The following is a 24423-nucleotide window of genomic DNA, read 5'->3' as shown; positions in this document are numbered from 1 at the left end:
ATAGCTACAACCACCTTTTAAAAAAGCAAAAGAAAAGAAGGACAGCAGTTAGAAAAAGATGGAAGTAAATGGCTGGGGAGATTTACCTGAAATCTTGCAAATACTGTAAAGTGAGTAAGCAAATGGCTTTTACTATAGAGAAAATGACTAGTGTGGAAGCATGTACTTATTATCACTGCAGGTTAATGAGAACCACCACCTCCATACCACCAAAGTACTGATCTAGTATTGATAGCTTGATGAACTGAAATGGAGAGGCAGCGTTGCTGAGTGGGGCGCTGAGCATATTCATTCTGCTTTCCTATTTATAGCAGCATCCCTAAGTTCTGCAGAAGTAGTCAATGCTTCTTTTTTTATTAAAAAAAATGAGGTTCTGATACTTACATTGATAAAAAGTGCTGCGGGTGGCAGCACAAAATGGCTGCCATGGACAACCAAAAAAGAGGTGATGATACTCTGTACCAGAGAGTACAGAGAGAGAGTACAAAATTATTGCAAGTAGTGAAACTAAGTAGACCAATAGCAGCTCCTGCCAAAATCAGTTTAATTCCTATCTTAAGTTCCAAAAGTTATCCTGGTGTGGGGGAAGCAGATAATCACTGAAGGTTGATCCCATATGCAATAACACTAAATTAGCCAGAAAGCGCTGTACTAAATGCAAATTCACTTAGATGGCAGTCTCTGTAAGCAAAAGGTGGCTGCATGTTTAGGCATCAGCAATCACTAGGAAAGTCAAGACTAAGTACCTGAACTCAAGTATGCAATTCTTCTGCTTTGTGTGTGTGAGCGCGTGTATGTGTTTTAAGGCCAACAGCTTCAATAACTTGCAAAAAGCCAATTTGGACCTCTGTAGTAAGATGTACATATTTATTTCAATGGGATTTGCTTACAAGTAGGTTTTGGGCTTCTTAAAAAGTAGGGGCAGGGGGAGGTTAATTAGCATTACTTAGGTTGCAATCCTGTGCACTTACCTGGAAGTATTCCATAGGGTTGCACTGTTAAGACTGTGAACCTGATAGATGATGATGTTAAGCAATAAATAGTCTGTTTTAAGGGTGTCCAGTTGTAAGGGATAACAGAATTCTTGTAACTTTAGCACTTTTGAAAAAAAAGAGAGAGAGAAAGACAGTAATTTAAGCAAGTGAAGCTTTCCTTGATGCTGCATGATGAGTTGCATCTGCCAAAAATGTAAATCCCAGCAGCCATGGGGAATCGGTAGCTGTCCAGATGTTAGCTTATGCCATCCCTGACCATTGGTTGCGCTTGTTGGGATTTATGGGAGTTGGGAGACCAACAAGCTATGGAGGGCCTACATGTTCCCCATCCCTGTGTTAAATGTGCAGGAGCTCAGCACTCTTTCACATTTGGTCACACTAAAGGACTTGCAGCAAAAGCAGTTCATGATCAGGGAAGAAAACAAAGAAACAAAAAAGACCCCAACAAACACCAGCCACAATTGTTCCCAATTAGGATTTTTCTGTGAGACAACAGCACTTCTGTAAAAACCTTACCCTATCTATCATACCACAATAGAACAACATGCCTCCATTCAAATAAGAGTAAAACATTGCAAGTCAAACAGCCATTTCCCCTAAATATACTGCTTATTCTATTTTCAACTAAAGAAAAATGAAGAGATTAAAATGCAAGGACTTATTCGTTTAAGAACAATTGTAATTAAATATTCTATCCTCCCTAATTTTGGTATATCCGCATGTATACCTAAAATACAAAGAAGCAAATGTGGGATTTTTGTTTTGTAAAGAACTGAAAGACTGTCAGGTTTCTCAAATTTGTTAATATTCCTCTTGACTGACAAATAAAATATTTTATACGAAAATTGTTTTATTCTAGTATTTTGTCTGTGTGGTCAGTAACTAGTCATTCAGAAATGAGTGCCTATACCTATACTATATTATGCTTGTTTTCTTTTCTTTTTTTTAACAACCAAAGAAATACTGCATTCTGAGGTCCATTTCAGAAATCTATGCTTTCTGACTTCAATGTCTTTGCAGATAAAGAGGAACCTGTCTGCAGTCGCTTGAATTTATTCTCGTTATAAAACTGGCAGTAACAACAGAAGAAAATGTATGAGCTTGTTTAACATGAATAGATGGGAATGTATAGTATTTTTTCAGACCATGTGTTTAAAAGAATAAAGTCAATAGAATTATTCAGCTTATTTTCCCACTCTGTGTATTAATGTAGTCTTCAACTGATCCCCTTTTTATATATTTTCCCCCTCATGGTTTAACACAAACGGACAAGAGACTCACTATTTTCAGTGGTTCAAAGTCAAAGCAGCCTTGTATGCTGTAACTTTAGCAGAGCAAGAGAAACAGATGCCCAAACAGGTGTGGGAGCACTCAAGGACTCAGAGAGGAAACTTCACGCAAAATCTATCACCGCTATATATAATTCAATTTTATTAGGTGTGCTTTATGCTGGTGGATCCTGTTCCATAAATTGAGAGTTAAGTTTGGAACTCTCACATTGCACTGCTCTTCTAGGGCTTCCCCATCTTAGAAAACAGGTAGCGAATTGCATGTTTGAACACTTCCTCTGTAACAACAAACAACAACAGCTGTCTGTGGGATGCCCTGATTTGCACAAGAACCTGGGGGGGGGCATGAGATGGAGGAGAATTCCAACATGCAATATCTCACATGGATTCTGAAGTAGCACCATTCCAATACCATTGGTCTGTTTAGCTGAGAACTCTCTATAACTGGCAATGGGTCTCCATGGTTTCAGATAAGGGTCTTTCTAAGCCCCACCTGAAGTGGCTAAGGATGGAGTCTGTGACCTTCTGTATGCACCATAAATTCTCCATCTATTTAGCTATAGCATCTTCCCCTGAAGGAATTCAATTAAGAACAATTGTATGCCAGCCCTAGTATCTTTAGAGTCACTGGCCTGAATACTGGAAAGATGTCATTTCCTCATCATGTCAGGATTACCAAATCTGAAACACATAGAGGAGTTATTGTCAACACCAGTTCACAGTGCCACCTACTGAACAACATTGCTGTGCATATACATATGTGTGTGTGCACATGCACACACGCATACACTCCCACACCCCCAGCTTAATTCAACATACAATTCACATTTCACATTTTAATTATTGTTTAGGTTTTCCCCTCAAAACTCAGCTTAGTATTTCATGCCAGTTTGGTGTTTGCAAATAGCAAACATACTGCTTTCATCAACACCTATTCACATAGCGTTTGATAGACCGTATATACTCAAAAACACTGCCTCTATTAAAAACCTCACTACAACTTCTGCGTCAATCTGTCACCAAAATCACAATAAAAAGTAAAGGTTTGCCCATGTTGTTCCAAATTGGTCAGCACTACTAATCAAGACTATGCTATTATATTACTCCCTTAATCATATGAGAATTTCTGTGCAGACTACCTTGATATTGGGGGTGTACTGCTGCTAGTCTGGGGTTCTTTTGCCAGTGCAATACCATATATACTCAAGTCTAATGCGGCATCAAATCTAATGTGCACCTCAATTTTCAGAACCTTGAAACCAAAAAATGCATTTGCTGGCGAATGTAAAGGTCCCATCAAATCTAACTTTAATTTTCGCAGCGTAATTTAGCCAAAAAAGGTGAGCATTAGATTTGAGTAAATACGGTATTTGATATTTGGTGGGATGGGCATGTATGTTGCCATGGGCAACCTCCAAGGACTCTGACCCTTCCTGGTTCTTTTATTTGCACAGGACTAATCCTTATTTCTGGGTCCCAAGAAATGCCCTTGTGAAGAAACTACTCCTAGGCAAACAGCACCCTTCCTTCCCAAAACAAGCAAAACACACTCAGACAAAACCATACACGTCAAACCACACACAGTAGGCCAAGCACAATGCCCGTCCAATAATCTAAAACATAAAGGAAAGGACACACGACCTTACCATGCAGTGACAGTTTTCTTTCTTACCAGACAGTGACAGTTCTCTCTCTTTTAAAAATTATATTTTTCTTCTTTTCAGTGTTTTTCTCTTTTCCATCTCAAATTTAAGACGGTTTGGCTGGGAGGGAAAGCTAACTGTTGGTCTCCACCTGCCCCACCCTCTTCCTTTCCTAATAAATTTGGGAGTCGTCCTAGAGGTATTCTGGGAAGAAGAAAGGAAAATGGCCGAATGGTTGAAATGCCTCCTACAGGTAAAAATAGAAGGGGCTCGAGGCCTGCAGGGGACCCCAGACTTAAAGTATTTATCAACACAGGTGCAGGTATGGATCAGGTCCTGTGACCTGCATTTTGGTTTGACTCCTTTATTTCTGCCACGCAAGAAGCCTCAGGACCTCCTAGCTCTTTGTTGCTGCCATTTGTGTTCTCTCAGAATGGGGCTGAATCTGAAGCCTGAGGCAGTTCTCAGTAGGGGAAGGGGAATACCCTGAGGCGAGACCGCTGCCTCCTCTCACTTGCTCAGGCAGTATTTGTATTATTTAATCCAAATGTTTCATTTTCTTTTCGCTTGGTTGCATGATCTTTTGCCCATAGCACTGCAGGCAGTCACAGTTAAAGGCATATCCACGCTGAAACAAAAAGTGGGTTTGGACGCGGCTTGCAGCCTGAGGAACCTTGGGAAGTGTAGTTCTGTGAGGGCAGCAGGGCTGCCTGCCTGACAGAAAATGGCACCTTCAAAAAGTTATTATTCACAGAGTGGGTAGGGAACAGTAGCAAGTAGGTGATTTTTAGGTATGTGTTGCAGAAAGGGTATAAGTGTGGTGCGAAGGAGGTGGTAACATTCAGCAACAAAATCCTATCATAACTAGATTTAAACCAGCTTAATAGTCATCCCATATCCCCATAGAACTTTGGGAAGCACAAACAATAGTTTGAGGGATGGAAATGCTTGGGATCTTTAACCAATAACTCAGTCTTGTTTACTAATCTACAGCTCCCAGGATTGTTTGTGGATTCAAGTGAGAGAAAACTGCCAAAGGTTTATATAGTAATTTGAGTGTAGGGCATTTGGCTGTTGAAATTATATTCTAGCTAATGTTTGTTTTTTGAAGTGTGTATGTGTGGTGTATGCATGTTTAATTTAGTGAGGGGATCTTTATGATATTTGGGTTTAGAATTGAACGTACTCTCTGGCACACCGAGCTCCAGTGAAAGCATTTCTGTTCTGTGGGGCTGACAGCCCCTTTATACAGTGAGTTAATATAGAGTAATATGGGGGTAAATATGGATTTGTTTAATCCTTCAGGGAGTAAACCACAGGAGCTTAAACAAGTTTCAAGAAAGCCAGCAAACCACCAATAAGACTCTTCCCTTCCCTAAAGGTCATGGTTTTGGTTTTTCCTGGCATCTGTGCTTGGATTATATTTTACTTTTCAGAACCTCTTTTCTTAGTATTGCCTCTTACCGCTTTGTAGGTAGCATTGCTGTGAGGAAAAGCAAATAAAGAAGATGGACTGGGTGAAATTGCGTTCCTATTCCCGGAAGAGGCGGGCTCAACAGAATGTCCATTGTGCATCTCCTATCCCAGCTGCGGCAGCATCTGCTGCTGTAGGTAAAAGGAATGCTAAAGCCAAAGGGAGTCGGCTGCGCCTAGATCTGCTTTCTGGACCTCGGCAGGAATCTCATGTCAGAAGTAATTGTTCATGCAACTACCTTGTCCTTCCCCATCACATCCCTGTTTGTCTGGATTAATTACAATATTTATTGTGTCTTTGCGTAGTGGCACAAAGGCCCTAACTACTCTACTGTGTACTGTCTAAAAATGTGTAGGGATGAGAATGTACTCTTAATGTAGTCACTTTATGTACTCTTAATGTAGTCACTCTTAATGGAAATACTTTATTGGTGAAATTGGTAGTGGGGAAGAGGGTGAGGTCATAGAATCATAGAATCATAGAGTTGGAAGAGACCACAAGGGCCATCGAGTCCAACCCCCTGCCAAGCAGGAAACACCATCAGAGCACTCCTGACATATGGTTGTCAAGCCTCTGCTTAAAGACCTCCAAAGAAGGAGACTCCACCACACTCCTTGGCAGCAAATTCCACTGTCGAACAGCTCTTACTGTCAGGAAGTTCTTCCTAATGTTTAGGTGGAATCTTCTTTCTTGTAGTTTGGAACCATTGCTCCGTGTCCGCTTCTCTGGAGCAGCGGAAAACAACCTTTCCCTCTCCTCTATGTGACATCCTTTTATATATTTGAACATGGCTATCATATCACCCCTTAACCTCCTCTTCTCCAGGCTAAACATGCCCAGCTCCCTTAGCCGTTCCTCATAAGGCATCGTTTCCAGGCCTTTGACCATTTTGGTTGCCCTCCTCTGGACACGTTCCAGTTTGTCAGTGTCCTTCTTGAACTGTGGTGCCCAGAACTGGACACAGTACTCCAGGTGAGGTCTGACCAGAGCAGAATACAGTGGCACTATTACTTCCCTTGATCTAGATGCTATACTCCTATTGATGCAGCCCAGAATTGCATTGGCTTTTTTAGCTGCCGCGTCACACTGTTGGCTCATGTCAAGTTTGTGGTCAACCAAGACTCCTAGATCCTTTTCACATGTACTGCTCTCAAGCCAGGTGTCACCCATCTTGTATTTGTGCCTCTCATTTTTTTTGCTCAAGTGCAATACTTTACATTTCTCCCTGTTAAAGTTCATATTGTTTGTTTTGGCCCAGTTCTCTAATCTGTCAAGGTCGTTTTGAAGTGTGATCCTGTCCTCTGGGGTGTTAGCCACCCCTCCCAGTTTGGTGTCATCTGCAAATTTGATCAGGATGCCCTTGAGTCCATCATCCAAGTTGTTGATAAAGATGTTGAATAAGACCGGGCCCAAGACAGAACCCTGTGGCACCCCACTAGTCACTCTTCTCCAGGATGAAGAGGAACCATTGATGAGCACCCTTTGGGTTCAGTCAGTCAGCCAGTTACAAATCCACTGAGTGGTAGCATAGTCAAGACCGCATTTTACCAGCTTCTTTACAAGAATATCATGGGGCACCTTGTCAAATGCCTTGCTGAAATCAAGGTAGGCTACATCCACTGCGTTCCCTTCATCTACCAGGCTTGTAATTCTGTCAAAAAATGAGATCAGGTTAGTCTGACATGACTTTTTTTCAGAAATCCATGCTGACTATTGGTGATCACAGCATTCCTTTCTAGGTGCTCACAGACTGTTTGCTTAATAATCTGCTCCAGAATCTTCCCTGGTATTGATGTCAGACTGACTGGGCGGTAATTATTTGGGTCCTCTCTTTTCCCCTTTTTGAAAATAGGGACAACATTTGCCCTCCTCCAGTCTGCCGGGACTTCGTGTTTGTGAATGTGTTGGGGGCTTATCTCACCTGCTATGTCTTGATGAGTATTGTAGAAAGCCGCTTGGCCTGCTAAATGCATTACATGGGACACAGAGATGGGGCTCATTGCTTTCCTTAGTTTGGTTTGTATTCATAGTTTTTGTCACAGTTGCTCAGACCCTGACAACACTGAGCTCATTACTCCAGTATGTGCTCCTTCTGCAACACTGAATGTCAACAGTGAACTTGCTCCTGATGTCAGTCTTTACCATCCCAGCTAAAAATCACCAGCTGCAAATACAAATCAACTGTCCCCAGGGCACACAAGGATGAATCCTACCCTTTGAGCCACCTCACAGTGGAATCCTGTCTTAGGATGCAAGCACCATTGAACCTAGTGAAACTTACTTCTCGGTAAACAGGCATAAGATTGGGTCTTGAGCCAGTTGCTGTTTTGCTTTTTCCAAGGTTCTCACTGTTTTTGAAAGCAACACTCCTATCACCTGGTGTTTTTCCAAGCTGTTGAATCCCCACCCTCTCAGGCCACTTTCTAAATTTATGGTGCTTTCTGGGGCTCCTCTGCTCAGCGCCATTCTCTTACAGTGAGCAAAGACTCCTGTACGCAATTGTGTGTTCACATATGGTCTGCTGCTGCATGCTAGGATTTGTGGGGTGATGTAGTGTGCCCCAAACTGACATTAGAAGTCTAGTGGAGCAGCCCTATGTCTTCTCAGGAGTAGGTTTGTAGCATTCTGCTGAAACACCTGCATTGGCTGCCCATATGCTCCCAGACCAGGTCTAGCGTTCTCTTATACAAAGCCCTGATCAATGTGAGTCCAGGATACCATAATGCTTCCCTTAACCCTTATATACCAGCTCACTCACTGGGATAATTTGGAGAAGTACTGCTGGTTGTCCCCCATATTTCAGAAGCCTGATTGACTTCAACGAGAATTTAGGCATTTAGGATACCTGGTTCCATTCTGTGAATTCTTCCAGCCTAGATTATTCAGGCATTCTCACAGTTAATTTTCAGGCATCTCTTGAAGATCTTTTTATGCCAGAAGGCCTATGCAGCTGCTTAAACTTTTGAAGATGAGCCACCCATTTTGTGATTATTTTATATTTTTATGGTATATGTTTTATTGTACATGCATATTTTGTTGATACTTTATGTGAGGGAGTTTTCTATAAATATTATACATAGCATGCATACATACATACATACATACCGTACATACGGACTTTATGCAAACAGAACACTGATGTTGCCATTCAAGAGTGTTGGTTCATCCAAGTCTCCTCTTTTGGAAATTTTTGATGGTGTTCACAATTATTTCCCCCACACCTGCAATGGTTAGGAACAGCCATTTTTATAAATTGTGTGTGGGTGCCACTGACAACAACACCTGTTCTCATCTGTCGCCAAAATAATTTGCCCCTCTTGAAATGCAAGGAGCAGGTGGTAAATCTGAATATAGTTATGCACACTTAAGTCAGTGGTGGACTTTGGTCTTTCAGATTTCAGTGTCGCCTTGTGGGCAGCCAAAATTCAGCACCCCCTTCCTCTCACCACCTGTTTGGCTCAATTCAGTACATCATAGTTGTGGTTCCCCCTATTGCGGTAGAACCAGTCATGCTGCCCTAAATCCACCTCTGCTTAAATCCTGTTGTTCCCAGAGGGATTTGCAGATTATTCTCAAATATTTTTGAAGTAAAGTGTTGCTTCATTGTGACATATCCCTCAGTCACATGACAAAAAGATCCTTGTTAGGGGGAGGAGGATAAAGACTAAGTATGGCTGCAGTCTTACCATATGGAGTATTTACCTGTGTGAAGAATAGGTGGAAATGTAACCTGTTGATGATTATTCTACCCAGTGCTTTTTTCTTGGGGGACGCAGGGGTACGCATACCCCTAAACATTTTGTGAATCTAGGTTTAGCCTCATTGAGGGGCAGTATTTCAATATGAGTAGGAAAATGAGAGCACCCCTAAACTTTTTTTTAAAGAAAAAAGCACTGATTCTACCTAAACAGCTCTTAAAACTGCGCAGCAAAAGCCTTTGATCCAGATAGGCTTGGTTTACCAAGTGCATTAAATTGGACTGTCAGTAGGGGGAGCTTTTTGCCTTCTGATATTGTACTAAGTCTTGGGAGTATCAAGACTTGCCTTAATTTCTTTTTTAAAGAAACTGATAGCAAAACCTGATGAAAATTAAAAGGTGCAAAGGAGTTGTTCTTGCAAATCTCTGGAGATTGAGAGCTTAACAGGTGTCTTGATTTCACAGTTGTACTAGGACCTTCCTTTTGAGAGCAGAAATTCCATTATAGTGCAACTCTGAGGTCTTCTTTTGCTCATTCTTTGTTGACTTGCTAGAGTTGTGTTGTCCGTAGCCGATACACAAACGAAACAAATGTGGAGTAATCTACTGACCTTGAAGAGAATCTGTTCAGGGTGGGTTAACATGCTTTTTAATGCACCCATCTGTATGTGCACGTGTCTTTGCTTTGTTTGCATGCCAAACTATGGTGTTTCAGGGCTGTGCAGACTCCTGAAGAGGATCTCACAGCTGCTTTACTTCCCCCAAGTCATTTTACTCCTGTACTGTGATGAGTTTGGGTTTGGCTTAGCTTGTTGTACAAACCTAGGCTCATGGTTAAGCTCTTTCCTTGTTTACCATGAGCTGCAACCAAGAACAAACCATGTAGTTACTGTGACATATGAACTAGTCCTGCATATATTCCCATACATACCTAGGCAGCCGCACCAATTGCAGAGTGAGGAATGGCAGGCCAGCCTAGGCAAACTGTTTAATGGAGCATTCCAATAAATGATCCCGCAGTGAGGTTTAACAGAAGGGTAAGTAGGCCATTCACCCAGTGTTTAGCAATCTGCTGGGTGAAGTGTTTGCCGCCCTCCATTAAATGCAATTGCAGCAGGGAAGGGTGTTTCACCAAGCAGTTTAGCAAGCTGCACTTTGAAGGCCCTCTCCATTAAACCTCTCTTCAGCCATGTTTGGTAATCTGATGGGTAGATGGGAGCTTGCATCCAACACACCATATCCTTCAACCCTTGCCCCCGAGGTCTGAAAGCCCCATGGGTCACTTGAAGTCCCAACAATCAGGGCTTCAAAGGGAAACATTGCCTGGTGTCACTATGATGTCAGGTGGGCAGCATGGAGGGCGGGGACAGACTATGGGGTTTATGGGTGAAGTTTAAAGAATGGGGAGTTAGCCCAGGGGGTTGGTGAGCAGGGGCAGAACCCCTTGTGTGTGTAAGTGTGTGTGTATGCGTCTATGGAAATGTAAGTTGAGTGGCTAATATACACCCAAAGAAAATGTGCACATAATCCATGAAGAAGAAACTGTGTACATTCCCTGTTCAATATAAATAATCTCAAACAGTCATGGAGGAATGTGCATATCTCGGTTTGAATTTTGCACATACTCGGGGCACCAGAAATAATTACATTGAAGCCCTTCACTCAGCACCTGTATACAAGTTGGGTGAATGCCAAACAACTGTGACGTCTTAGCACAAAGAGATGATTCTTACTCTCTCTTTACATCAGAACAAATCCTTTGGGTAAATGTAGGACTTTAGGTTAATATCAATTTATACAGTTTATACAATATTTGTTCTGTTGGATCATAATCCTGTGTTTGGCTAAACATTCACTTTTTTCTCCCTGTAGGACAAATTGGAAATGCCTTTAAAAAAGCATTGCCCAAAATTCAAGAAGCCTCTGGGGTGACCCAGATGGACTGCCTTTCAGTGGAACAAAGGTATGTTATAACAACCATTCCAGTTATTCTATTAGTGGATCTGGGGGAAGGTCTTGGGCACTTGAGGCCCCAATTGAGTCTCCATAGATATTGTTGGACTACAAATCCTATCAACTCTGACAATTGGCTATGCTGATGGCTTGGAGTCCAACAACTTTTGGAAAGCACCAAGTTCCACAGCACCAGTCTAGAAACTGTCAATATGATGATGCAATCCAGCTTTAATTGTATTTATAGGCGTTATGGCCAGGACAGGAAGGACTTGCCTTGTTTTGAGCAACATCCCCAGAGCAATAATAATGCCAATTTCTGTTGTCAGTGTGTTGGTTTAAGTTCAAATTAAAAGAAATCATTCTTCTCAGAAATTCCAGATATCAGAGTTGGTTTGAAATTGCCTATGAAAAATACAGACCCATATTTGTGCTGTATTCCCCCCCCCCAATAGCACTGAATTAAATGAAAATGAAAACAGAAGCATGGAGGTGAATAAAAGTATCAATAAAATGGGCACTGCTGTATTAAAGGTATGTATTTAATTGTTAAACCTCTTAAATCCCAACAAATCTATGTACTACTAGTAGGGTAAAAACGAAAGACTGCTGCACCTTCAGAGTCCAGCCAATCAAAATACATATACAGTATTTTGTATGCAGCCAGTGGTGTGTCATGGAGCTGGTTTGCACATCACACTAAGCCAAAATCACAATTAAGCCATGCTAGCTCCTAGGCAGCATGGTAAGTGGTCAGGGATGATGGGAGTTATAATTCAAAATATATGGAAAGCACCAGGTTGTTTCTGTATGTATTCTGTGGTTCTGACTTTAAAGTGGGGGCAAATCCATCTCTCTGAGGTACGTGGAAATATCAGGGTTTGCATTAGTCACCAGCATAATTAGTGTACCAGCCTCTCTGATTGCTGGGAGAATTTTAGTGTGGAGGAATATTAGAAGTCATGCTGTTTCAAGTGGTTGGTGTGGAACAGATGAATTGTCATAAAGACCTATGAATATTGTCCAGGTAAGTTCATGGTTATGCTCTATTCACATTGACTTGGATAGTGGCTGGAAATGTGCATCAATCACAATGAAATTTATACAAGTTGACAATACCACTATCGAGGTTCAGTGCCCAGGAAATAACCACCATATGGGTTCAGCTTTAAATTATTCTCTCTGTCATGTTAGTCTCCACACAGAACCTCTGATCTTAACAGAGAATGTGCTTGGAAGAAATTCTGGGGCTTTGTGGTGAATGAGAAATTCTCCCATTCTGCTTCATGACCTTCTGCAGATGAACAATTTACATAATTTAAAATTGCTTCCATGTGGCCATTGATAATACATTTCAAATCCAAGAGTTGCTCTGATCAATGTTAAGGAATATTTTGTTAATGACAAAACTGTGCAGAACTGTTTCTTTCTGAGAAATTATTTTCATGAATTTTCTATGGTCATAAGGGAAATCACAGTTTTATCTACGTCATACCTTGTCATCTGCATCTTTCACTGTTGTTCTTAGGATTCTTTGCATTTAAGCTCTGCAAGTAAAGAGAGTGCGAGATATAGTGAAACTACATCAGGTGAGTATGCTTAAGCATACTGGATCAGGAACTGTATTCTTCTAAATATTATTCCAAGTTCCCTAATGTGACTAGTCCTCATGTTAATATTTTAGTTCCCCCAACCCAATTTTAATTCCCCCAACCCAACTCCGTGGCCAGTGCTGAAGCTTTCCTCAGGAGCAATTCATATCACTAGTGTTTCTTGTTCAGCCTTCTACATAAGAAGAAGGGCAGGAAAAAAAATGAATTATTGGGTGAACAGGAGTGAATAATCTTTGGCCCTTCAGATGTTGCTGAATTATAACTCCCATAATCCCATAATCCCTGAGCACTTGGACTGCTGGAAGTTGTAGTTCAGCAACCTCTGGAGGGCCACAGGTTCTTCACCTCTGATCTAGAAATACCAGTGGGTGTTCTAGATAGCTTTGCTGAATGCTTGGGCTTCAAGTTGGTGCTAGCAGCATTGGTTTAGGTCATGTACTTGGTTATGTATTATAACTAGAGATTTGCAGACCTTTAAAAAAAACACAGAAAAACGTTTTTCCAGTTTTTTTCCTATTTCCGAAAAATTGGAGGAAAGGTTCTTCCCCCCACTATTTTTTCTTGGGGGGGGGGGAGAGGAATTCCAGGCCTTCACATCACTAATTATAATAGACTTCTAAAAATTCATGTAGATTTTGAGCACCAGTCTGTAGACCAGGATATAACTTTTAATGCCTTGCGGATCTGTATAGCCCAAATATGTGGATAATAACTTAATATTCATTCCCATCAACAATCCTTTTAATTGACTGCTCACAGTGGCTGATGGCACCTAAGTCCTAGTCTTATTTCCACCCTAATCATATTGTGCACTTTGGGTCATTTGGTCCACTGCCCATCTGATGAAGAAAAGGGATCGCCAGTTACTTTGTTGAAATCCTCAATATTCTTATAAAAAATTGTTAATATATTATAAACCTGTTCTGTTCAGTTTAATTAACCATTTTAAACCATGGCACTACATAGAAGTGGTGCTGTTTATCATTTCCAGGATACCTACAGTATTTCTTTTATATAGAATAAATATATTACTGCTTATGATGGAAGCTGAACATTGCATGTATAGTGAAACAAGTGCAGAGGTTTGAGTATTGGACTAGGAGACTATGGTTCAAATGCGCTTTCAGCCATGAAATTCACTGACTTACTTTGGCCCAGTTGCCATCTTTCAATCAAACCTCCCTCACAGGGTTATTGTGAGGGTAAAAGAGGGATGGAAAGAACCATGTGGATGTATGTCACCTGGAGCTCCTTGGAGGAAATTTAGGACATGTAACGTAATAATAAATGAAAACTAATCCAATTGAACCTATTCCTGTTGCTGTTCTCCATCCTTCTCTCATGTGGCCTGCCTTCTGTTCACAGGACTATATTGTATAACCTATTGCAACATACAGTCTTTTTATTTCAAACTGAAACCCAGATCTTAACATTTGTATGCATTTATAGGTGCCCAGCATATCAGGGTACCTGAATGAGCACTTTCAGACTGAGCAGTGTCCTGATCTCATTTTCCGTTTATTTCCAGGAATGACTTTACCCACAGGTGTTTCACATTTTCTGCTGCAGTGTTTGGATGAAGAGTCTTCTCTGTGCTCTAATACAGAATCTAGTGATGGAGCAAGTACTTATTCATCACCTGAGATATTCAGAGATGAAAACACATTAGGTATGCATGCTTATGCTCTACATGTGGGAGTGACCGTTTGAGAAAAGCATGTGTGCTGTCATCTATATTTTTCAGTTGCAGAATGTATGGCAGAAATTGGGAACCTGTGGCCCTCCAGATGTTGCTTTCTTTTCAGCCCCAGCAAGCATGGCCAATAGTCAGGGATCATAGTATCTTAGAATTTGTAGAGTTTGAAGGGATCACGAGGGTCATCTAGTCCAACCCCCTGTAATGCAGGAATATTTTGCCCAACATGGGGCTCAAACCCATGACCCTGAGATCAGGGTGTAGTAGACTCATGGTTTACTGACTCAGCTGTCCCAGAGAGGAAAAACATTTGGAGAGCAGTTGACTCCAAATCCCTGCTGTAAGGCCTGACTACATTGCATTTTTATTTGCTTAATCAAGCCCATCACATAGTCAAGTGGGGAAAGCTTTGCTAATTGATTGTTGCCAAATGCCTCTTAATTTGGTCAGAGAATGACCATTTAATCCAAGGCTAGAGTTCAGAGTGTCCTTGGCAATTCTTGACCTATACTACATTTTTTTGATTGGCTTAACCCCAGCAGTGGGCAATCAACCATGCATCGATTGCTGAACAAGTGCTTCAAATTACATTCTCTTATTGTTTGTAGGGAGGGGATCTAAAGTCTTTACACTTTATGCCATAATAGGCCAACTGAAATCTGTGGAGGTTCTTCAAGAGTGATCAGCTTACAAATGCAATGTTAGCAAATTTAGCATTGTAGAACTTCAAGCATTTCAGAAAGACGGTAGCAACCATATTGTGTTTTGTGTTTTAGAAAAAAGCACTGGTCCAGAAGAATGCCTTGGGCACAGGAATTCAACCCTCTTGGATACCAGCAAAGCCATCAACATAGACAAGATGCCGCATGTGCCAAATCTTTCACAGATATTGGGTAACCTTGAACATGTTACATAAATGTTTGGTTGCCAGCTTGAGTTTAAACCTTTCTTTGATGCAGAGGGCAGCAAATGTGGGTGTCGGGAACTTGAGTTGGTGCTTCCACACTCCAAGTGGCAGAGTTGGATGTCTGGAAATAAAGCAGCTTGATGATGAGACCATGGGAAGACTAAAATGGTTTGAAGAGGAAAGATTAAGCATCCTAGACACGATTGGTCAAGCTACAGGGTGGGGCAAATTCGTATATCCTTTTCTTCAGTCCGTCTCCTGTGTCAAACCAGCATCTATTCAGGGCTGCCCCAGCTGCCCAGCGACTTACTATAACAACTTCATGGTTAGCTCCAGCACCTATTTTTCTTGGGGAAGAAGCACTCGGAACAAATGTCAATTCGTTTTTCTGTGAATTGACGTTTGTTCCAGTTCAGGGCTAAACAGCTGATTTTCCCGGGGAAAGCAAGGGGCAAGCAAAAATCCTCTTGGACCCATGCCTTGAAAGCACAGGACAAGCAGAAGAGCTCAGACCTGTGCTTTCTGGGCATGGGGCAAGCAGAGGTGTGGATGAGCCCTATGTTGTGCTGTATTGCTCTAGCTTACCTTGATCACACTCTTCACATTTGATCTCTTCTAGAAACCACTTTAGGAAAAAAAGACCAGAGCATTACAAGGTAATACCTAAGCAAAATATTGTTACATGCCACCCCAGTCTCCGAGCGGTGTGAGATTCCAGGGGTTCCAGGTGCTTGCCCAGGGATTGTGTTTCTAAAGAAATGAGCCACAGCGGAGACTGTGATGTCTTTAGGGTATACAGTTTATTTACACATACTGTATATACAACCTGAGTCTACGATGGAGGGGTTCAAAGCATTAACACTCCAAAAGGTTCTTGCCCCTCCCATGGCCATAGTCTTGGATGCCTGCAGAAATCAGCCATCACCCTCTGGTCAGCTTGCTATGTTTAACAGACTGCCACTTTTCTCTCAGGCTTGCTGACACAGCCAACAACTATTTTTTCTCCAACCGACGTCATCCCCAACTGCAATCCTAAAAACAACTGCTCTCCTTCCAGTTCTAAAACTCTACTTCAGAGGCTTTTGTCTTTCTAGCCAATTATGAGTTGAGAGAGGGGGTCGAGTATCTGACACCCAGGAATTATAAGCAGGGTCCAGGAATTAGAAAGGGAATTCAGGCACCCCACAAACGCATAACAATATTTTTTTTGTGACTGCTCTCTTTTTTAGAGACAGTATATATGCAACTGCTTGGAGTAATGACTCTGATTGCTACATAAAGCACTGCCTTCGCCATGGCCATTAAGAAGCAACAGCTGTAGCCAGGGAAATCCCCTCTCGCAAAGAGAACACATTGGTGGAGCATCCCATTATGGCAGAATTGAAGATATTAATTGGTCTGTTGACTCATTAGCCAGTGTATTTTCACTAGATTTGAAGTGATATTAGCCAGTTAGGAAAGAAATCACTTGGATCTTAATGGAAATTTTGTGAGCAGCTAAGCATATAACTACTTTCTTACTTTTGTCTTTTTTTTTTTTTTACTGTGGCAGGCTATCAAAGCAGAAATCACGTTCTGAATTGACAGATGTTTCAGCTGTAGCTGCAGGTAAATAATGTTGTTTAAAACAAACAAGTTGCAAGTTATGTGACGCGACTAGCAGATTTGTTTTTGCTGTGTGCTTTTAAAATAACAAGTTCAGGCCACAGGGCCTGTGTATAATGATGACCCTGACAGGTTGCCCCTCTTTGCCTGGCTTGGTGGCCCTCCTGGCATTGAAATTCCTTTAACTCAAACAGCTGCAGAGCTGAATAAGAGGTGAACATGGAAGCCAGCACTAAAGCAGAATGAGGGAAGTAAACATGCCATTGCCTCTTCCTCCTCAGTCAGGCAATTAGAACGCTGCAAGGCATGGCAGGAACACTGACTGCAAACAGGGAAAATGCTGGCGGTTTTTAAAACGAAACAGCAAAATACAGTGGCTCCTCCTGGCTGCAGACTGCACCCCAGTCCTTCCTGGTTACCATGGCAACTGTGTTTGTGGACTCTTGAAAAGTGATTCATCCAGAGTAGCTCACCCCCACCCCATTTTCATACTTGCAGACACACATACCATTTAAGAATCTCATTCCACTAAAAAAAAGGGAAAGAAAGAGAAAATTGAGTGAAAAGGACAAGCCACATAGTGTTAAGGGGTGGTTAAAAGCTCAGAAATTGAGGCCGAATGAATGGCTCTGCAGATCCGCCAGTAAATGACTGCAGATCAGCCCATGACCCCCAAACTGCAGCACAAAATTGAGACAGAGAAGTAGCTGGGCCAATTTGCGCAGTCAAATTGAAGAATTATTTTTCTTCCTGTTTTCTCAGGGAAACAAGTGTGCAAAATTTTGCCTGCAAAGGAAAAGACACCTGAATCGCAATCTTTTGGAGCCTCCTTATTGCCTCAAAAACAAACAAAAAAGGTGACGAGTTTAATGTTCATAGGTTGCCATGTGTGAATTGGGATAGTGGTGTGGTGGACAACTAACTGTAGTGACACAACAATGGAAAGATAGCTCGGTAGAGTATGAGACACTTAATCTCAGAGCCGTAGGCCATGTTGGGGAGAAGATGCCTGCATTGTAGGGGGTTGGACTACATGACCCACATGGTCCCATCCAACTCTACAATTCTATAATTTTATCCATCCTACCTATAGATGAATCTGGACAGGAGTGTGATAATAATCTCCAGTTGACTGTAGTCCTTTCATTCATTTATTTAAAAATCCAGTAAGGGGTCATCATGGGTTTACTGGGGATGGGGCTGTAGTCCTGGCACACTGCCTGGCCCCATCTTTAGATGAGCATTCAGTTACCCTGGATCAGTCACCCTGACCAAGGGGCAGGGGCAGGAGCTCAAGCAGTAATCACATGATGGCACCTTAGTGCCAGTGATGAGTGAAGGGGGCTACACTTGATGCTACAACTTCAGAATAGGTCATGCTATGGTGGCGCAGTGGGATTGTTAACCCTTCTCCTGCTTGCTGACTCTGCTCTCACAATTCTTCCCTGGTCCTCCCCATGCACTTGATGGGGCAGCTTTCTGTGTTCCATTGTAAATTGAATTATTTGGGTGGGTAATGGTTAAGCACCTCTTGTTTTCTTACTTTTGAAGTTGGATTTCAAGTTGATCTCGTGGAAATCATTGGAACATCCAATTATAAAACAGCAGAATTAAGGTTGTCCCTTCAACCTGTCTTAAATAGCCACCCAAATAAAAATGTTCTGGTAACTTAGGCTCTAAACTTGGTAAACCTTTGGAGAAGGAAGCTGCTATACCTGAGGCATCCTCAAAAGAAACTCACTGGGCCCTAGTGGTACAAATTCAGTTTTTTCATATATTATAGAAAGGTGCTCTCGGCTTATCTTTCAACTAATCTTTTTACATAAAATGAAACCACTTCCCATCTAGAATCTCTAGTCAGTGGCTATTACTTGTTCTTCTAAGTGGGCGTGGTTATCTTTTCTTCTGTGTAACTCCTTAAATAGTTGACAGTGTGAGCTCAGTGAAGGCCAAAGTAGAGGCGCAAACCACTCCCTAGCAGAATTTTCCTTTTACAAATATGTTTGTGTGTGTGTGGTCTTGATCAAAATAAAGGGTGGCTTCTGTTTATGAGAGGAAAGCTATTTGTTAAAAGAAAAAACTGTGCAAAGACAAGCTTCACAGCAGATATCTAGATTGCTCCTCGCATTGCCCTTTTGGCCTCACACTGAGATTTTGGAATTGGGAATTGTTAGTGTTCTGTGCTGAGATCATTTGGAACAAATGTCATGTTTTTAGTGAACATAAAATGGGTCAAGCACTCTATTGGCTGGCCATCTTCCAGGGAATGTCATGTGACCCTAGTCCTAATGAAGTATAGTGCAGCGACTAAAACCTTGATTTAAATCTCATCTCTCCTCTGCCATGAGATTACTAGTTGGCCTTCAGCAAGCTGCTATCACTTTCTCCCTCCCCTGCAACATGAGGATAATAAGTGAGATTTTCATCATGCTATCGTTCATAAGAATTACTGAGATGTATACAAAGTGCTTCAATTGCTCAAAATGCTGTCTAAAACACTTTTAAGTACGTCCCTTACAAGTGTTGATGATACTACTATACAGTTCTTCATGTTTCTGTAGACTAAAGATCAGCAACCCAGGAAAATGAAGTGCACAAAAAGAGTACTGTTTTCCTCATCCTCATCCTCTCCTTATGTATTGGGTCCAGCCAAATTTTGTGGAATCGCAGCTGAAACCTTAGGCTCTGCACAGCCAGGTACTGGCATGGTAAGTTGTTTTCAACTGCTAAGCTTTAAGGGAATGGGGAGTGCTGCACTTGGGGGTTAGAGAGCTGCTGCAAGGCTAAGAGATGCAGAAACTATACTGAATGGTGCTATGGAAAATTACAACACAAAAGCTGGCAAAAGACAAAAGTGACACTAGTTAAACTAGGTGCTGGGAGACCTGGGGTCTTTGGGATGTTGCACCCCATCTCCCATCATCTCTAACTATTGGACACACTGGCTAGGGCTGATGGGAGGCTGGGTCATGTTAAACAATATGGATGAGACTTTTGTGGTCTATGGGCTGAATTGGACCCATAAACCCTCTTCAAAATTGGGAGTCTCTCCTCCCTTTGGCATGGTTCCATTGACAGGTGTACTTAGTGTTCAGGAAACAGGATGTAGTGCTTCAGTTGGCTTTTCCATACTTACCTTTTGCCCCCTGCTTTCTAGGCGCAGGTCTGGGCTTTAAAGCTCAGTGTCTGAGCACTCCCCCCCCCCAATGCTTTCCCCAGGAAAACTCTCTCTTTAATGCAGAATCAAAACAAATGGTAATTCGGGTTTGGGGCAAATTGCCATTTGCTCTCATTCAGTGATAAAGAGTGGGGCTTTGCAGGAAAAGAACTGGCGCAAAAATAAAAGTGCTTGGATGGGGGGCATTAAAGCACAGACCTATGCCTAGAAACACAGCACAAAAGGAAGTCTGGATGAGCCCAGAGTCTTCTCAGACATGTTCACTTGACATTTGCTTTCAGAATGAATTCAGAGTATCCTGCGATACAACCAAAGCATTCTGTTTACAGGAAAATCTGGTTATCAGTTTAAAATGGATTTCTCTCTTATAAAGGAATTCAATTTGGAAACTCGATGGGGCTGCAGGTAGATGTTTTATATGAAGGAAATTAAATATTTTAAAATTAACAGCAGAACAGATTGCTCTTGCTATTTGCTTCTGATAAACTTTTATGTCTGTATCAGAGAGCAGTTCCAGAGCAGTGAACATAAGAAACAATAAAGTGCTGTTAACAAGTGCAGCACTTCTACAGATAGAAGATTTAGAGTTTAGCAAAATAAGCTCAAAACAAATGTAACCATTTGCATTTATTTCCATGTGAATGATACAATGCAATGAAATGTGTTTATATTTAAAACATCAGGGTCTTGGTGTTGTTGTTTGTATCAGTTTCGGACGGCCATTTTCAAACCAGTTTTGTGGGCCATAATTTCCTGGCTTTTGAAATGTTTCTCAGTACTGTATGTGCTAGTAGCTGTTTTGAAATCTGGGGGCCACTTTAGGCAATACCTTTCCTGTGTAGAAAATAATCATCATGCAAGAAGAAAAGTACTTGCATTCATATAAAAATTGCACATATATAACCGTTGCGGCTTCCAAATATGTGGCAAAATAGATGTCGGTACTGGTGGCCAGAGTGTAGGGGAAAAGCTGTACATCTCTACTTACCTGTTGTTCAAACCACAAACTAATTTCTTTTCTTCCTCTTTACTATTTCATCATCATCATCATTATTATTATTATTATTATTAAACATGCATCTCTTAAGATACACAAAAGGCTTAAAAGAGATAGCGATTGGCTTCGTGGTAGTGTGTGGATTTCACTCTCGGTCTACTCTGTTCAACATGCCACACTAGCTTTTTTTAAAAGGAAAGAAAAGAAGCACAAACAAACTGTAAGATTGCCTTCATTTGCCTTATCAGTAGTTTAGGTCATCCTGAAGACAGATAAGTATATATTCAGAGATTCTCAAGTATTACACTAAATGTTCTGCTCAATTCAGAAAAGCAGTATGCAAGTGTCCTTTTGTCTTCCTTCTGACAAACAACTGCAGTTACACCCTAGGGCTATATAGTAGTGTGCTGGGAGAGAGAAGCTGAGTGACCTGTGACAGTCACGTACTGACAAAGAGAAGGCTAATTGTCATTCTTCCTCATGACTCAGACAGGCTGTATATGCAAAGTATAGGATGCCAGGAGGAGACTCATTTGAAAGCTTGCTTCACCTTTTAGTTGAAGGATCTTAGATCCGTATTAATGAGAGTGCTGTACATTTTTGTTTTGTTTTGATATAGTTGGACTCTTCATCAGTGCATAAAGTCTCACTCGGTGAAGCTTCCTTGCCAAGCACAAGTCCTTCAAATGTAAATTCAAAAGAAGTCATTCCTGCTTCCCTGTCTCCAGAAAGTGTTATTCATCAGGTTATATCTCTATTATATTTTTCCCTTTGCGGCAGTGCTAACCAAACATACTTAGGAGAGAGTGTGTGTACATACTTTTAAATAGACAGGGCAGGAGAACATGTCAAATGATTCCAAAACTCAAAATTGCCTTTCTATGGTAAGTGAGGACGGGATATTTAAATAGAAGTCAGGTTGTGAGGCCTGTCCCAAACCTGTTTGATTATACAAGCAGCTGCCACAAAGAAAGTCCAATGTGGAGCTGCATTTTAAAAAAAAAAAAAAGCACAAGCAAGAATACGCAGTACTTGGCCACATCTTAATTATTTTAAACTTTTAAGATGATGCACTTTTGCTGAAAAAATAGCAGAACCAGGGTTTTTTTCCACCCAGAGCCTGTAGGGGGTGAAAAGAGTATGTTTGTAGTGAACACATTTAGGGCACCTTCCTGTTGGCGGAATGTCCTACATAACATGGCTTTTCCAAATATTAAAATTACTACCATAGTTTAGTGTTAACATTAATGAGCAGCACCAAGCCTTGAACTTGTGAACTCACTTCTCCTTTTCCTTTGGTACAGCCTAAAGGGGATTGGACGCAGGGACACAGGTGGCACGGTGGTCTAAACCACTGAGCCTAGGGCTTGCCGATTGGAAGGTCGGCGGTTCGAATCCCCACGACAGGGTGAGCTCCCGTTGCTCGGTCCCTGCTCCTGCCAATCTAGCAGTTTGAAAGCACATCAAAGTGCAAGTAGATAAATAGGTTCCGCTCCGGTGGGAAGGTAAATGGCATTTCTGTGTGCTACTCTGGTTTTGCCAGAAGTGGCTTAGTCATGCTGGCCACATGACCCGGAAAAACTGTCTGCGGACAAACATCAGCTCCCTTGGCCAGTAAAGCGAGATGAGCGCCGCAACCCCAGAGTCGTCTGCAACTGGACTTAACTGTCAGGGGTCCTTTACCTTTACCTTTAAAGGGGACTGGAAGCTTTTGCTTTAAACCAACCATAATTCCTCATTATGTTCAAACTCGAGAGTATGTTCAAGAGAAATGATGCTTTGTCAGGATCAAATATGATTTACAATCCTGACTTTCTGTCTAACTGTTTTTGAACTCTTGAGTTTCCTGAGTTAAGATGCAAACAAAGGAACTCTGCTTTGCTTAAGTGGAAGCAAATGCTTCCAGGTTCTTCCTCGTGGCCACTCTGGAGGAGAAAAGGGGAGAGGGAGCATGCGAGCCCAAAGCTATTGGTTCATAATTCAGTGCTGCATCAAAGCCCAGTCTATGCCTTGTAGGACTGCCTAAGTTTTGTTCCATTTCTTTCAGTGTCTATGTAACCCTCCAGAAATCTGCTGTATCATTAAAGCTTCACCAGGATCTAGACCACTGAAAGTTCTCCAACACACACTGAAAAGAAAAAGAGTGTTTCCCCCACCAGGAGCAACTGAAGGTAAAGCAGGACAGGGGATACAGAATATGTATTTATTGTGAGAACTCCTTACACAAGGAAGAGATTTGGGGTGGTTGTTGTTGTTGGTTGTTGTTGTAAACTGTCAAAGCTCCTATTTCTGACTGGAGGAATCCTTACTTGTAAGTATATGCCGTGCCACAAAACTTCCCTTCTCTGTTTGAATCTACAAAACAAATTGCTGGGGATATGAAGGACATTGGGCTTGGACTTGGGTTCAAAGCCCAGCTCAGCCCAGAACTTGCCAAGTCACTGGGCAAATCATGATTTCTCAAACATTGTGAGAGATGTAGCTGAATGGTAGAGCATCTGCTTTGTATGCAAAAGGTTCCAGGGTTCAACCCCTGGCTTGCCCAAGTAGAGCTGGAAATGTCTCTCGTCTGAAACTCTGGAGAACCACTGCCAGTGTAGATGAGATGCTTTCATGCAGAAAGAAGATCCCAGGTTCTGTCTGGCACCTCCAGGCCAGGTTGTAGATATGATGGTGGGTCTCCTGGGTGGCAGAAGCAGGGAGATTGGATAGCTCTGTAAGTCAATTAAAGTGATATGTTTTCTCCAAAAAGTGAAATTGAAGTTAATTCCCAATGCAAATTGATTTCTTTTTCAGATATTATTACCAGTTCAAAATACTAGATCTACAGGAACAATAGGTAAGCACTGCTGCATGTAATGTGGGGTAGGGGAGAGAAAGAGAGGGGAGCACTTTCTAGAAACCTCAGCAGCAGCCTTCTAAACCCGGTGTCCTCCAGATGTTGTTGGACTCCCTCCCAGTTCCCATCATCCCAGGTAGCATGGACAGTGGTCAGGGATGATGGGACTTAGAGTCCAACGACATCTGGAGGAAACCAGGTTGGGGAAGAAGCCTGCCCTGCAGCTGTATTGTATGGGCAGTGGGTTCAGTAGAAAAGAAAAAAGAAATGGACACCTAAGTCCTATCTGAATGAATGGGACTGATGTTCTTTATATTATGCTGATGCCCCAGTGATTTCAGTAGTTATTTTCTTTCTAACTTTTCAAAACATTTTGTTTGTCAGTGGTACATGATCTTCTAAACTGCAGCTTTATTGTCACAGAGTATTTAAAACACATGAAAATATAGTTTGGGGGCCTCTATTGTTACCTTGAGGGAAAGTATTTTGTTTCTTTATGGACTGTTCTCTAAGGGTACAACATTTCCTTTACTTGTT

General features: G+C 41.7%; 1 protein-coding gene across 1 annotated transcript; it reads left to right on the top strand.

Moving 5' to 3' along the window:
- Window positions 1-5435: 5435 nt before the first annotated feature.
- MEIKIN (meiotic kinetochore factor) lies at window positions 5436-23887 on the top strand (the record flags this gene model as incomplete). The annotated part of the gene is made up of 13 exons (XM_083600163.1): window positions 5436-5619; window positions 10971-11061; window positions 11507-11585; window positions 12580-12640; window positions 14193-14333; window positions 15137-15253; window positions 15887-15923; window positions 16820-16875; window positions 17635-17729; window positions 19434-19580; window positions 21667-21792; window positions 23095-23218; window positions 23844-23887. 13 exons carry the CDS (start codon window positions 5436-5438, stop codon window positions 23867-23869), a joined length of 1284 nt encoding a protein of 427 aa, XP_083456289.1. The 3' UTR covers window positions 23870-23887.
- Between the last annotated feature and the right edge of the window lie 536 nt (window positions 23888-24423).

Source organism: Podarcis filfolensis (genome assembly GCF_964270895.1).
Source record: "Podarcis filfolensis genome assembly, chromosome: 2".
Lineage (NCBI taxonomy): Eukaryota > Metazoa > Chordata > Lepidosauria > Squamata > Lacertidae > Podarcis > Podarcis filfolensis.
Note: the sequence above shows the minus strand (reverse complement) of the source record. Positions and strands in the feature narration are given on the sequence as shown.